Raw genomic sequence first — 16,421 nt, 5'->3', positions numbered from 1 at the left:
TGATCCTTATAGGTACCCAAGACATTTTAAATTGCAGGAATTCCATTTTACATTGCAAAAATTCTGCTTTTTATTTTTTTTTTGTTTGTTTTGTTTTGGTTTTTGGGTTTTTTTCCGGTATCAGGAACCGAACTCACGACCTTGCGCTTGCCAGGCAAGCGCTTTGCCGCTGAGCTAAATCCCCAGCCCCAATTCTGCTTTTTAAATGTTAGCTCTCTGCTCTATCATTCTGTATACCTGTCAGGCCCTGCGACCACTTTTAAATAAGATTTTATCGCAATAGGAGAGAGCTGGTCCCCCCATTTCTACCCTTTCCCTCGTAGTATATTCTCCACTGGATCAGCAGTGCCCCTTCTAAAAGGAAAACCAGGTATCACACTCAGATCAGAACCTCTCATAGCTTCTTGTCTCCCTCTCCATGAAATTCAATACCAAAAAAAAAAGGAAAGAAAACAGGTCGGGGGACTAGGAATATAGCTCAGTGGCACAGCACCTGTCTGGCAAGCGTGCACCTGCCTGGCAAGCGCGAGTTCCTGACTCTGATTCACAGCACACACAAAAAAAGAAAGTCAATTCCTTGCTGTGGTCTCGGTGCTCTTATGACCCATTCCCATCATGCCCCATTCCTGGCTCTGTCCTCCTCCTGGATTTCCTCCTTGTCACTTTGGTCTCTCTGTGGTTCTGGACTATGCCAGGCGTATTGCCAGTGGGACCTTCGCACTAGCTTGAACTTTTTTTTCCCTGCAGATATCCACAAGGCTTGATTTTTGGCTTTCCTTCAGACTCCCCTCAAATGTTACCTTACCAGAGAGGCTTTCTTTAATCATCTAATATAAAATCATGCTTGCCTTGTGTACAACACACACACACACACACACACACACGCACACACACACGCAGAGTCTCTGTCCTTGTTAGATTGAGTCTGCCCTGTCCCCACGACAGCACTGTTTAGTAGGTGACATTTATATTTAATTTTTTTGTTTGTTTTCCCCTGACTAGTGTACCCTCAGTGAGAGCAGAGACTTTCTTCTATGCACCGGTGAATTCCCAGGACTGGAAGAAAGCCTAGCAAGTCGTTCTGAAATTCACATGAAGCACCCATAAATATTTGTGGCATAAATGGATACAGGAGGGAGCTAAAACTAGATCTTCCTGTCTTCGTGCAGGCTTGTTGAATTTAACCTGAGTTTAAGCAGAGATCCTCAAAAACACCCAAACTCTGCAATGACCATAATAAGTAGGCAGTTTAACCATGAAATTTTACATGCTTTGAAAGTGTGTTTCTTCCATTTGTCAGCCTTTTACTTAGGTTAGATGTCTGCCACCACAACCCTCTGATGGTCTGTTTTATCATAGGGAAAATGTCAAAGACTCTTACCTCTGATTAGTGATACACTACAAGGCTGGTGGCTGTGGTAGGATTTCCAAGGGTCCATCAGAATGTGCCTGGCAGGGGGATCCTCCTGGACATCATATAGTTGTTACTGTAAGCCATCATCAGCAAATGCAGGCCAGAAAATAGAAGTGCAAATAAGTGGCTCTCAGCCAGCTTTTCTGTTAATGCGTTCCAGGGCATGAGGCTGTGTTCTGACTCAGGACTCCTTTTCACCCTCTGCAGATAGATACGACAATGGGTCTCTCTTGGAAGCCTTCCATATGAGAGTTACACATCTTCCCCTACTTCTCTGTCCATGCCCGTCTTACCACCATGCCCCCAGCTCAGGAGGCAGAGTTGGTGTGAGATCTGAGCTGAGTTTTGCATGAGGTGGGGCATGAATTTAGGATTGCCATGGTTCTCTTCCCTACTTTGATTACCATTCTTTGGCTCTGTGACCCTGCTGCAGTATCCCTAACTCCCTACAGCCCTGCAATATATGTATACCTTGTAGTCACTGTTGTTACACCACAGGAGTTAATTTAGATAGAATCATTGCTTCTGCATTTTTTGGTCACTTGAGTACACTATAGAAGAAATAAGTATTTTGGGTTGGCCACGGAAAGTATATTAACAGCAAGAAGGGACATTTATGACTGGTAGTGGTGATTACACATAACTCGGCCGAGGCCTGGTAATCTCTCGTTCCTGTCGCAGACAGCCTGCAGATTCGAAAGCAGGCTACATACGTAGATGTGAAAAGCTATACTGGAAACCAGATGCCCCACTCTGATGCATCAGGAAACCTGGGCTTGGCTAAAAATGAGGAAGAAATGTGCTCTCATGTTTTTAAAGCCTGCTTTATGTGTGGAAATACTGCATCACAGTGGCATATTTTTCCCTCTCAAAAGCTGATACAATTGAGTTTTGATTGCAGGCAAGCTTGAAGATTTCTCTGTGTTTTCAAGTAAACTTAGATCAGGAGGATGTGATTTCATGAAATACAATGCAGTGTGTACTCCAGAATTTAAAATTTTCGCCACACTGTGTGGATAGGGTTTTCTTTTTCAGAGTCTGGGTTTTAAAGAATGAATCCTACCTAGTAAAGTGATTTTGTCAATGAAACAGTTTCCTGAAGATAATGTAGGACCAAAATTTAAAAGAAAACCTGCATTGGCAATAAGGAAAGAATTATTTAATGCTTCAAATGTTTGCTGTTCTTTCTTGCCAGCTATTAGCATGCTGGTAAATGTATACGCCGTAAGGCCCAGTTATAGCTGGACTTTTCATTTCTGGAATTCAGCTGTAGATTTGCTCAGGCTATGAGGCTGTATGGAGAAGATTCACGGTGACACTGAATTGAATATTTTACAAAGGACTGCTTCATCACTGATTAATTCTTAGAAAAATGGTTCACCAGAGGTTTTTGCGATGGTCAGACACACACAAAGTTTTGATAATGGTGATAAAAATTAGCAATGAGTCATGCTTTGGATTTGGCTCTAATGATGTGATTCTTTTCTGCCCCTCCCCCATCCTGTTTTTCCCAGCAGGTTGGGCCATTTGGAAGTCTCACTGTGCAACATGCTGCGGTTAAGTCTCTCACCCACATTTTCATTGGGATTTCATCTGTTAGCTATGACGGCACTCCTTGTTTCCCACGTGGATCATATAACTGCTGAGACAGAAATGGTGGAAGAAGGAAATGACACCGGTGAATGTACTGGCTCATATTACTGTAAGAGAGGGGTGATTTTGCCCATTTGGGAGCCTCAGGACCCTTCTTTTGGGGACAAAATTGCTAGAGCAACTGTGTACTTTGTGGCCATGGTCTACATGTTTCTTGGCGTCTCTATCATCGCTGACAGGTTCATGTCCTCCATAGAAGTCATCACGTCTCAAGAAAAAGAAATAACCATCAAGAAACCCAATGGAGAAACCACCAAGACAACTGTGAGGATCTGGAATGAGACTGTGTCTAACCTGACCTTAATGGCCCTGGGATCTTCTGCTCCTGAGATTCTCCTTTCGGTAATTGAAGTGTGCGGCCATAACTTCACTGCGGGAGACCTCGGTCCCAGCACCATTGTGGGAAGTGCTGCCTTCAACATGTTCATCATCATTGCCCTCTGTGTTTACGTGGTCCCTGACGGAGAGACGAGGAAGATCAAGCATTTGCGCGTGTTCTTTGTGACGGCGGCCTGGAGTATCTTTGCCTACACCTGGCTTTACATTATTTTGTCTGTCATTTCTCCTGGTGTTGTGGAGGTCTGGGAAGGTCTGCTTACTTTCTTTTTCTTTCCCATCTGTGTTGTGTTCGCATGGGTAGCAGACAGGAGGCTTCTGTTTTACAAGTACGTCTACAAGCGGTATCGAGCGGGCAAGCAGAGGGGCATGATTATAGAACACGAAGGTGACAGACCATCTTCCAAAACCGAAATCGAAATGGATGGGAAAGTAGTCAACTCCCACGTGGACAATTTCTTAGATGGCGCCCTGGTTCTGGAGGTTGATGAGAGGGACCAAGATGATGAAGAAGCCAGGAGAGAAATGGCCAGGATCCTGAAGGAGCTTAAGCAGAAGCACCCAGAGAAGGAAATAGAGCAACTAATAGAATTAGCTAACTACCAAGTCTTAAGTCAGCAGCAAAAGAGTCGAGCATTTTATCGAATTCAAGCTACTCGCCTGATGACCGGTGCCGGCAACATTTTAAAGAGGCACGCAGCTGACCAAGCGAGGAAGGCTGTCAGTATGCATGAGGTCAACACGGAAGTGGCTGAAAGTGACCCTGTGAGTAGGATCTTCTTTGAACAAGGGACGTACCAGTGTCTGGAGAACTGCGGTACGGTGGCCCTGACCATCATCCGCAGAGGTGGCGATTTGACCAACACTGTGTTTGTGGACTTCAGAACAGAGGATGGCACGGCCAATGCTGGGTCTGACTACGAATTTACTGAAGGAACTGTGGTCTTTAAACCCGGTGAGACACAAAAGGAAATCAGAGTCGGCATCATCGATGATGATATCTTTGAGGAGGATGAAAACTTCCTTGTGCATCTGAGTAACGTCAAAGTGTCCTCTGAGGCCGCCGAAGACGGCATCCTGGAAGCCAACCACGTTTCCACCCTTGCTTGCCTTGGGTCGCCATCCACTGCCACCGTCACTATTTTCGATGATGACCATGCAGGCATCTTTACTTTCGAGGAACCCGTGACCCACGTGAGTGAGAGCATTGGCATCATGGAGGTGAAAGTATTGCGAACATCTGGAGCTCGAGGAAATGTTATCGTTCCCTATAAAACCATCGAAGGGACTGCCAGAGGCGGAGGGGAGGACTTCGAGGACACTTGTGGAGAGCTCGAATTCCAGAATGATGAAATTGTGTAAGTTTTATGTATATATTTGAATATTTATATGTGTGTGTGTGTGCACGTGCGAGTGTGTGTGGTAGAGTGTATTTATTAATGTGAGATTGTGTGCATCATTTTTTAAACTACATGGCATAAAAGGTACTGACTAGTTGCTTTGTAAGATCATTTTCAAAATACAAATCGTTGCCTGGGTGCCACTCTTCAGTATAGACTACATAGAAAGATTTTAGTCAATACTGAGATTCTATTTTTCCTGGTGTCCTTTACACATTTTAAGCACATTTGTAGACCACAGGTAAATGCAACAGTTTAACAGATCATCTAAGGTTGGTTGAAAATTTTATATTCTATTTTGGATCATACAGTGTATCTATACAAAATAGGACTGTTTAACATATAACAGTTGTTCCCCCAAGAGGAAAAAACCTCTGAAAAGAATGCCGTGGAAGACAAGGCTGACAGAAAATATTTCTGTGAGTTTTATCTGACATTATGCTTGTGTGACAATCTAAAGCAATGTTTCTGCTTATAGGCTAAGGCTTGATTATGACTTCATACAGCTTTTATTTCATTTCAGTCTGGTTTTAATTTCCCCTGTAGTGAAGGGAAAAGAAAGAAAATTCTGTGCAAGCATCCTCATTGCTAAAGAGCAGGTCATAGATGAAGCAGTGGGAAACAATTTACTCTTCCTGTTGGCATTTATGGAGTGTTATGCAGTGATTCACGCACCGAGAGCTGCTGTTGAGAAATGTCTCTCCCTTCTTTCCTAGGAGCATGCTCTGTGCTCCGCTTCCCAGAATAAGCCAGGAAATTTGACTCCATGAGTAGTGTCCAAACAGGAAGGAAGGGAAAGCAGGAAGGAAAGAAAAGGGAGGGGGATGAAGGAAGGAAGGAAGACAGCAAAGTATCTGCAGCGTAACAAAGGATATTATGGTGAATGATTATATTTGCTGAAGCATGGAAGAAAAATACATTAAGCTTAATTCATTTTAAAATTGGTTAATTTTTGCACTTGTGGTATGTATTATGTTCTAATGGCAGGTGCACGATCTCTAAACATGGTTTGTGATATGTTCTAAGGGCAAGTATGTGCTTGCCAAGTATGATATTTCTCCAAGAATAACAAATCCTAATGATGCTGGGGGGATGGGCAAAATGAACAAGGTTTTTGGAAAGAGCCTTCCAGGGTCCTTACACTTTGATATTGTATTAAAGAGTTGAGAAGTTACTGAATACAGTATCACAATGAAATTTGCCACAGCAGAGATTATAGTATCCATTTTCAGATATATTTATATGGAGCTGATGTTTTGATTAATACATATTTTATATTGTTCTTATGTTGTTAATGTTCTACTTATTTCAGATGTGGTTTGTTGGGATGCTTTACTGAATGATAGGACAAAGTAGCAAGAATTTTTCCATAGGTCTTGCTTGGATGTGATCTTGTCCCAGTTAGCACACATAACCTTTATTTCTTAACTAGGAATTCTTCTCCATTATGTTTTTAATCATTTCAATTATTGGGCCTTCCTGTAATAGGTAGAATTTCTAATCCATGTGAAAGTAGCATGAACTTCAACTTTTTAATCTTATTGAGTAGCCCTTAAATATAGCTAGTTGGTGTTTATTTTGCTTATTTGCTTGATTTGGGGTTTTTGTCTTATGAAAATTTTACCGTTTTCTCCTAATAATAATGGCTCTGTACTTGTTTGAGAGTCAGGGTTTCCTTGTCTATTCTGCTGTCCAAGATTTTTACTAAACATGAACAAATAACCTTCTTTTGGGTGTAATGTAGGAGGACAAGGTTAGGGGAAAAAAGACTGACAGTGATTTGATGTCATAATTATTTCATAAGGCTGCATTTAAAACATTTACTCTAATCAATTCAGTTGATTTTGTTCTTATTAAAAAAGGAATTATTGCCAAGCACTGTTTTTAAAAATTTAGAATTTCGTTGAAATTCATAAAAACTGGAAGAAATGGTGAAACTTGATAGGAGTGAGTGTCATCTTGGCAAATATGTTCTTAAGGATATTTCAGATCAATTGCTGGTTCCTCATTCTACAAAATTCTTATTAGATTTTTTTCACTAGGTTGAAGTTTGACATTCCAGAACTGGCTATACATTTTATTTACAAGTAGAATGAGATTATAACTCTACAGTTTTCTCCTTTCTAGAATTTTAATTTTAAAGAGTGTTAATATGGATTGTGTAAAGTTTTATTACTGACAAGGTCTGTAGATGATGACCAGGTCCATTGATTATATAAGTTTCTTTGTGTGACTAGGACTTAGCCTTAAGGTAATCACCAATGATTCAAGCACAAAGTTTCTAGAAAATGTATTATCGTAGCTATGAAGTTATGCTGGCTTCTTAGCAGTTAAGAAAATAGTACTTTTTTAATGGATATTTTTTTCTCTGATGGTTGTTTCCAGTGTCAGGTCTATACAGTCAGATCCAAGTAAAAAGTCTGTCATCATGTGGTAGGATTGGATATCCAGATTCAGCCTAGCTTTAAGAATGACAATATAGTTGAGAGATTACTTTCATCAAAGCCTACAATACATAGATGGGGCTGAACTTTATTGAGTACTTTGAAATGTCTGTTTTTGTTTGTTTGTTCGTTTAATGCTGTGTACAAGGCCAGAGTTTCTGATTCTTTTCAAGGCACCAAAAGTAGATTTGTGGAAAATCTTGTATTTAAATGTTATCTAATTTTAAGAGTCCATTAACTATAGTAAAAAATAGGGTCCAATCTGCTAAGCAATAGAAACTGAGTAGTATCGCTTCATTGATTCTTTGTTTTCAAGAACAAGAGAGTTCTCATCTTTTCTGTTGCTTTTCATCCCCACTTTTTTCTAGTAAAACTATTTCCAAGCCAGAGGCTGATGATAATGATGATAATAAAGTTTTAAATCTCATGGAACAACACACAATCTTTATAAAAATGTAGGACAAAACAGAAAATCTAAAATAGATAATGTCATTATCCCAACATCTAGCAGCTCTTACCAAAACTACATTAACAGTTTAATTTATAGCTAAAGATGTTACAGATTTCTAATACTTTATTATTTTCAAAGTTAGAAGTCATTTGAATTTATCGCATATGAATGTGTAAACCTGTTCATTCATGATGTTACATAAATGAGTTGACTTACTTCAGTTTGACCTTTTCTAAAATCAAAATGTGTATTTGACTTAAAATGATAATAAATTACATGATGCTTGTAATCTGTAATATAACATATTCTCAGAAAAATGTTTTAAAATTACAGTGTAAAATCTCATTCATTTTATTTAACAGCTAGCATGTGTTTTCATATGAGCTCAGTCATTGACAAACTCTAAAGCCACATCAAGTGATCTAAACTTTACAAAAGAGATTTCTGTCTAATGGTAAGAACTAATAAAAAATGTAAATGACAAATATGTTAATTTGGTTGAGGTTTGGTAGGTGGTGATATTCACCAATTGAAATTAATAGTCTTTTTTAAAAGATGCTAGTTTAATGACAATAATGAGTACAAAATATTGTTTGACCTTCCAAAGTCTACTATTAACTGTTCTGGAAAATATTAAGGTTAATTAATTAATATAGATACCAACCAAATTTAATTATCTAATTATAGTCCAATAGTTGCATAATTTGGGAAGATAATTAAAAGACTTATGGACATTTATCATTTTATTTTTAAAATGTAGAGTTGGGAAAAAACAGTACATAAGTTGGAAAATTTATAAGCATAACATATTTAAGGCAAATCAGTTTACTAGGTATTCTTTGCCATAGCATAATATTTAAGCAATAAGACTGCCTAATATTATTTGGAACAACTATTACATTTTTATGGCGTGGCTATAACTTCATTAACTCTAGGAATTATGACATGCAAACATCTTAGCAAATCTTAAGGCATTATGATACTCGATAGTTATATAGTTATATATCTAGTTATAATAGTTATATATTTTTTAGACTAAGGATTAGAAAGGAAATAAATTTTAGTATTCTATGTAAGTTCCACAGAATTATTGGTATTCTACTGAATTGCAGAGAAATAAATACTTTGCTTTTTTGCTGTATACATTACCAGCATAATAGAATTCCAAAGAATATCTAATAGAATATCTATCTATTTCCATGTGGGATGGAAATTCATTTTTGTGAGTAGAATAAAATATGTAGTACAATAAGACCACCAGATGTAAAAAGTGAAACGTAAGTATTAAGAAAACCCAAAGTGCTCAGAAAAAGGAACAGCTGTGTGCTAGGAAATAAGAAATGATGAAAAACACTATATGAAATATTATTAGACAAGAAAGGATATTAGTGCATCATACTACCTTGAAGCCAGTATATTCAGGATTTAATTACAGTATAATTTTATCTGCTACATTTAGAGCATTAAAATTAGGCACATATGATATTTTATGCTAACATAAAATTTTCCTAGATAATATGTTAATGTAAGAAATTTGGATGGAATAATTTTTAGCATTTTAATGGATTTCTGCTTTAGATTATCTTTTTAGACCAGAATATTTATTTCTCTTTAGAGCCAACTACTTGTAACTTTCTGCAGACCTAAATTATAAGAGGTTTTCGTAAACTCATAGGTCTTTTAAATGCATGCCATTAAAAAATAAGACAGGGTTAGAGCCCGAAACATTTATGAGTTATAGTTTATAATTGCTAGGAGCCTAAACTGACTGTGTGGAAAGGTTCCTTGCCATATCAACCAGACTGCCGTATTTGCTGTTGTAATCTTATTTTCCCAGTGCCAGTTAGAGTTTAAGGTTATTATCGGAGTTAGGTAAAGAAGTTTCATTCTTAGCAAATGAGAAAATTTTATAGTTTAGACACACGAAAATGTTTAAATCATGGATTCTTTTCTGAGTCATCACTCAAGGCCATCAGATAGGAACTGATTGCTTTTCTAATTCGGAGCTTAAGGAGAATTTATAAACCAACAAATCATCTCTTACTATTGGTGTGTACTCAGCACTGGAATAAATTATTACATAGGAAATAGAAAAATATACTCCTTATATTCTATAATGAGAGATAATGATGACACATACTTTGATGCATACAATTGGTACTGTGGAACGTGTAAAGGAAACCTTAATTCTGGACAAATCCTTGGGTTTGTTTGTGAAGGACAGAAGGGAAAACTGGGAAGAACACTGGGATGTACCTTTGAAGATGGAGTCATAGCTTGGTAAACCTGAGAGAGTGGAGAATTTCAATAAGGAGGAAGCTTGTTTTCAAAATGAAAGAATCAATAGAAGTTCATTTTCTTTAATGGGTATTTAAACAATCTGAGCATATCCCTTCAAGGATCTTTGTTTTTTTGTGAACTTTTTTGATAGAATGTGAAAAAGCAAAATTTAGAAGATCATTGTTAGTAGACAACATACTGTATTCCGAGAAATTTCTCAAATGCTTTTAAAAATACATTTAATATTGAAACAACACGTTGAAGGAAGTAGCATTTCAAATGATAAAAAGTGAATCTCAGAGAGAGAGAGAAAGTAATTTCTCCAAAGTGCTAAGAAATTATGGATATAAGATTTAAACCCTGGACTATTGTACATAAAGGCTTTGCTTTATTCTCATGAATTAGTTCCTGATCTTCAGGAATAGTTTTATTGTATTTAAATTTATTTAATCCGATAGACACATGAGCACTCATTTTTCCACCAGTCTCACCCTATTTTTTCAGTTACCAGTGTAATTCCTACCACCCTGGAAAACCTGTGCAGATTTTACACTAAATTGTAATATAGGAAGAGATTTTCTTTGCTTTTCTTTCTTGAGGACATCAGTAACCCAGGGAAAGAGATTAAATCATCTCCTTAATTATGTACTTCATTCCTTAATTATGTACTTAATTCTTTTGAATGGAGCAACCTTGAGGTGCTAACATTTATGGTACATTTGTTGTCATTTTGCTACTCTGTCTTTATTAGCTGAGGTGTGGAAGGTAGCCTGTGAACAATATCGCATTATAGTGGGAACTGTAGGAGTTTTCTTTTTTTTTGTTGTTTTTCTCCGGTACCAGGAACTGAACTCATGACCTTGTGCATGCCAGGCAGGCGCTTTTTGCCGCTGAGCTAAATCCCCAGCCCTGTAGGAGTTTTCTTGAAAGATATCCTCACCATGCTTTGTCATAGGTACTGAAATCTGATCACAGGAGATTCAGTTTCAGAGGAGAGAAAGCCATTAATTCCCTAATACAAGGTAAATGTTGTGCAACTCTTTAAAGTTTTCTCTCAGTAGTAGAGCAGAAATGGCTCAGGGCCAGGTGGCAAGAAAGGCAAAAAGCCAGTCAAATGCAAGGTGGGTCAGCAGCAGCAGGGATCATCTTTGTATCTGCGTATAAGCCAGCTGAGAACGGTAGGAGATGCTAAGTAGCAGCACTTTATCTGCTGCCTTCCCACAGTGCCTTGCTGTTTCCATTCTGGAAGTACAGAAGTCCAGGAAGACTTGGAGAATGGGGCATCAATCAGAATACAGCCAGAATTATAGGAAAGCTCCTTTGCTTCTCTCCTGGTCAACACACCATTATGTAATGCTCATCTCCTTGCCAAAGATTGAGTCAGCCACGGCCTTTTCTTTCCACAGGCCTACGTAGCTGCCTTACTGTACAGCAAGGCTAAATGAACAATGCTTTTTCATTTATTGCCTTTCTTCTGATGTCTCAGGTCTCTGGATGACATTTTCTTTTCTTTTCATAATGTCTGCGTAGGGTCGGATATGGCAGTATTCATTTACTCTTCCATATAGTTGAAGACATTGAGGTAAGAGGCAGAAACACAGCCAAAAGTTGAACTTGCAACCCTTTGCTTTCGAGCTGTTGCTCACAGTAATGGGACAACCAGAGAGCTTTCATTTCCCCTGGAAATTCAAATAATGATGAAAGGGCCCAGGGTATTTTTCAGAGAGGTTTCTGGGTTTTGTGTGTTGGTTTTTCTTCTGTTTTGAAGTAGAAATGATCTGGGGTTCTGAAAATCCTAAAACCAAGGATGAGAGTTAAAACCAAGGCCACCCCAGTTTTCAACATTACGCTTCTGGCGGATATACGTAGACTTAGGAAAATCCCACAACTTGGATTCCACACTCAAATATGAGCCCTGTCCAATCATAATTCTGTAACTTGCAGGAAGCTACTTAAGCTTGGAGTCAGTGCTGTCATCTGTGCAAATGAGGAAGATACCGGTAGCGGTGGAGGTGATGGAGGAGCAGGAGGCGGTAGCGGTCATGATGGAGAGAAGGTGGTGATGCTAATGGTGGTGGTGCCTTTGGCTAAGCTGGAGTCGTAGAAGTGGTGGTGAAGATGGTGATAGTAATGGTGATGATGGAGATGAAGTTGGTGATGATGGTAATGATTATGGGACAGAGGTGATGGTTGGGGTCGTGGTAGTGGAGTTGAGGTCATGGTGATGGTGGCAGTGATGGTTGCGGTGATGGTGATGATACTAAGCTCTATCAAAAGCAAGGCTTTATGCTATTTTGATTTAATATTTACCATTTGTATAAAGTACTGCTGCTACACTCATTTTATAGACAAAATTGAGGCTTAAAGACAAGCTTTATCCAACTCATGTGAGTAATAAGAGGGGGATCTAGTATTCATCAATAGGACTGCCTGACTATAAAGCTGGCACAGTCTCACCAGGGCCTTGACCTCCCAAGGACAAGCATGTTTGAGGACATGGTACTGTTACCCTGGCTACAGTACATGCCTATGTAGCTCAGAAGATGAGAAACAAGAGTAGCCATTTATACTGTCTGGAATTCTTGAACATGTATCAAGTATACCACACCCCAATCCATTAACCTAGAAGAGTCATGAAGAACTAAGTTTCAGAAGCAAGAAAATGCAGATTTTTACAATTCCTTCACATACCTAATCTACTCAGTGCGTCTATTCTTCTTTCAGGATATGTATTTTTCCTTGTACCTCAATTTAAAAAAGGAACTTCATCGTTGTGAGCTTTCTGACACTTCCTCCTCTGACTCTGTAGCATGGAATTTCAAGTATGTGGCTAGAGAATGAATATAGCTTTTCTCCATATTTAAAGTAGTATTTTCTTGGCCCTTTTTTTTGTTACAGGGCAGTGTGAATTAATGACACCCGAGAGTTAGTATCAGGGCTAACTTGTTGCTTTGTGTCAGCTCTACCAAGAAATTCTAAAAGCTTTGTTCTCTGACTCAGGAGGTGATCAACAGAATATTGACTGAAAGACTTTCCTTGAATAAGTGACCCTTGTGAAAATTCAGTTCCAACTTCTACAGCAAATGGAGCTTTGACGTGCATCATTTGAGTCAAATTTCAAGTCACTCTTGTTTCTGATTTACATTCTTTAACAAGATGAAGAATTTCACCTAAAATGAGATGACTATCCAAAGACGTTGCACATGCACTTAATAAAAACCATTGCTTAGGCATAAAAACCATTGATTTGGGGATAAAGATTTTATTTTATGCTTTTAACTTTTGCAGGCAAGTTGTTAGTCTGTTTGGAGTAGGTCATTTGACAACATGTTCATATAGTTAAGTAAAACCTTTGATAGAGAAACTCACAACACTTACACACACACACTTATTATTGACAAAGAAAAAGGGAGAAAATAAAATGCAGTCATGCTTGCATGCATTTTACTTCTTAGGGAACGAATAAGACAAAACTTACAAAGACAGCCTTCCTTCTTGCACTATAAGTGTTGCAAAGTTGACACATCTTTTTGAATGGACTATTCAAGATAATGTGTATATCTGTATGTCTGAGGTTTGTATCTGTGGAGAGACAGAGACCAGCAGACTGAGTGGAGAGAGAGAGAAGGAGAAAGGAGAGGAGGACTGAGAGGAGGAGAGCTGGAGGCAGGAGAGTGACAAGGAGAAGGTGGCTCGCAAAAGGGAAGAGGAGGAAGGAAGAAGGAAGGCAGACAGGGCTAGAGACAAAGACTATCCAGCACTGATTCGATGTCAGCCATTACTAAAACGAAGTGAAGCCTGGAACTCATCCAGATTCTTGCTCAGGCAAATACAAGATAGTATATGAGTAAGGAAATAAAAATGGGATTCATTCAAGCTGCTTCTTGATTAAAAATAGGCAGCAGATTTGTCCTTGAAGTCAGGAATGTGCCTGAGTATGTCGGAGGAGCCTGGGGCAGCTTGTGGAATGCTGTACGTCAGGGATCCTACTCGTTGAACTCTTCTGTTAGCACCTCAGCTGTGTCCCATCCCTCGCAAGATGCTGGGACAGCAGGGGTGACTAAGACCTAGTCTCTGCACAGAGATCTTCGTGTCTGCTAGAGGAGATGAACAAAAGTCTAGTCATGTACTATGTAAATGTGGAGTCAGCCCTGACGCCTCCACGGCATCTTCTATCTCAGCCCTTCTTATGCTAGCACCACGGTGCTTTAGGCTGAGAACAGATGAAGATGAGCTGTCATTGTCACTGCTGCCCACATCAGGCCACCACAGCCATGTTTTCCAGCTCTGCCCTGGAAGAGATGCACGCAACTCCTGCTACCTGCCTGTCCCCGCCTTACGTGGTCCAAGGTTTGGTTTCCCTCTCTTGGACACCAGAAGAGTAGAAAGAGGGAACAGTTCAAGTCTGACTCATTTTTCACAGCAGTAAAGAACTGAGAGGAATGTGAAGCAGGGGAAGGTTTCATTCTCTACCCCTACGGAGCCTGTGTGTGACCAGGGCAAGGGTAGGTCGTTCATATCTGAGTCCTTTCTCAGACAGTATGCTTTTATTGAGCGTCACCATGAGATGTTCTTGGGACATCATAACCAGGAGTGTGGTAAATTGAGCCCTGGTGCCACCGCAGCTCAGAGTATCCTGAAGATTCCAGACAGATTACCCAGGAAAGAGAGACAGCAGAAGTCTTTCTGAGTTACTGTGAATATGAAAACAAGTACCTTGACGTGAGTAAGGGATGCTCTAAACTGACCTATTATAGGGAATGATTTGTCTGAATTTCAGGTAGCATAATAGGAAGGAAGGATATTAGTATTGGGTAATTATAGTATAATATATGAACATATAGATAAGAATATTAAGTTGAGATATTTTTCTGGTACTATCTAGAATAAAAATACCCCACAAAAGTTAGTTGTTTGAGTCACTGAAATGTATCCTACAGGTTTGAATTCTTTTAGGGAAGGATCATCTTAATATTCTATGACCTCCAAAGTCATTGTGAACTGTATGCATTTAAATTAATCTCTTTTTGATCATTTGGTTATTAATCAATGATGATTTTCTTTCAGTACTAGAGCATGAGCCCAGGGCATTCACACTGAGCTACAGCTTTGGCCCTTTTTAAACATTTTTAGACAAGTTCTCATTAAGTCACTAATTTACCCAGGCTGGACTCAAACTTGGGGTCCTTTAGCCTCAGCTGCCTCAGAGTGCTGGGATTACAGATGTGTACCATTATGTCTGGCTATGAATTCTTATATATGAAGCCCTTGAGACATTTTGAGGTGGGTCTCAATCTTTGACCCTTGAGTATATTTTTCTAGTCTACCTAGTTTTATGAGCCCTTTGTGTTTACCATGTGTGTGTTTGTACTTGCTTGCACAGTAGTACCTATTTCAAATAATTAAATCCATTTAGCCAATACTTTTTATAGTTACTAAATGTTAGTTGTCATTGTTATTGTTTTTACTTTCTGTTATTGTTTTTCTTTCTTTATAATCTCTAGTCAAAGAGATGCTATTGTAAAATGATCACCCATCTACATTTGAAAAACAAGAGCTGACTAGGAGTTAAGCACAGGATCTTCCCCTTTCATCTTTTTTTTCTTAAAAATACATGTTGTTGAGCTCGGCCAATTCTTTGGGTGTGTGTAGAATGAGCTTGCATGTGTGTGTGTTCATGGGTGTTGTGCTCAGGGGAGGGGCACTCAAAGCATATACGGTAGTTGTCTTCTGCTAAGTTAGCAACAGAGAAAGATCAACATTGTAAGAAGACGTTGCTCAAAATACCCCCCATCAGTTCATTTTGGTGGAGGAAGAGAGACAAGCGAGGAAAAATGTGGTGAGCAAGCTGTGAGGGCTAAGAGGAAACTCAGACACGAGAGGGGTTAGAGATGAGCACTTTCTGTTGCCTAACATGGCCATTAACAAAGCCGCAATATCTCTGTTTCTCCTTTGAGTTATTAGCATGTCAACGTGAGGGCGGGGGTAGCATCCTAGAGATTTTTTTTAAAATATAGCAAAGTGAAAGAAGGAAGTAACAGAAGACTTTTACACATGGGCAATTGAAGATCAAAGGATTAAATGAGTTCTCAACGGCAAAGCCAAAGCTGGAAACCAAGTATACTGACACCAGGACTGCTGATTTTGTTACTGCAGCAAGTGGTGTAGCTGCTGGGTGGGTCTAGGACTTACCCTATTTCTCTTTCATGTGCTGCCATCAAGGCAATGTCAAGAGAAGCTGTCTACTTGGATACTCACTCCTAGCTACTACAAATGTTTTGTAACACCAAAACAATCCTTTAAAATTGAATTTTAAAAGCTTTCTCTTCCATTGGATAAGTTGAGAAGGAAAAAGTTCTGTGTATTTTGGTTCCCTGTGCTATCTTCTGATCTTTGAGCGATGTCTACTATGACATGAGCAAGGCTGAGAAATTCTTTATAGT

At 39.1% G+C, this 16,421-nt stretch overlaps 1 protein-coding gene across 9 annotated transcripts in view; it reads left to right on the top strand.

The window, feature by feature from the left end:
* The window catches only part of Slc8a1 (solute carrier family 8 (sodium/calcium exchanger), member 1), a 384,678-nt gene that overhangs the window by 77,182 nt on the left and 291,075 nt on the right, over positions 1-16,421 (top strand). For 8 of the 9 annotated variants that reach the window (XM_005390912.2, XM_005390910.2, XM_005390911.2 and 5 more), the window contains exon 2: positions 2,929-4,761. In XM_005390912.2, the coding sequence (XP_005390969.1) occupies positions 2,963-4,761 (1,799 nt within the window). In that variant the 5' untranslated portion in view covers positions 2,929-2,962. The remainder of the gene's footprint in view (positions 1-2,928; positions 4,762-16,421) is intronic. The other variant, XM_013517579.1, reaches the window with a different exon arrangement.

This window comes from Chinchilla lanigera, unplaced genomic scaffold, assembly GCF_000276665.1.
Source record: "Chinchilla lanigera isolate Chin_1 unplaced genomic scaffold, ChiLan1.0 scaffold00040, whole genome shotgun sequence".
NCBI classification, from domain to species: domain Eukaryota; kingdom Metazoa; phylum Chordata; class Mammalia; order Rodentia; family Chinchillidae; genus Chinchilla; species Chinchilla lanigera.
Note: the sequence above shows the minus strand (reverse complement) of the source record. Positions and strands in the feature narration are given on the sequence as shown.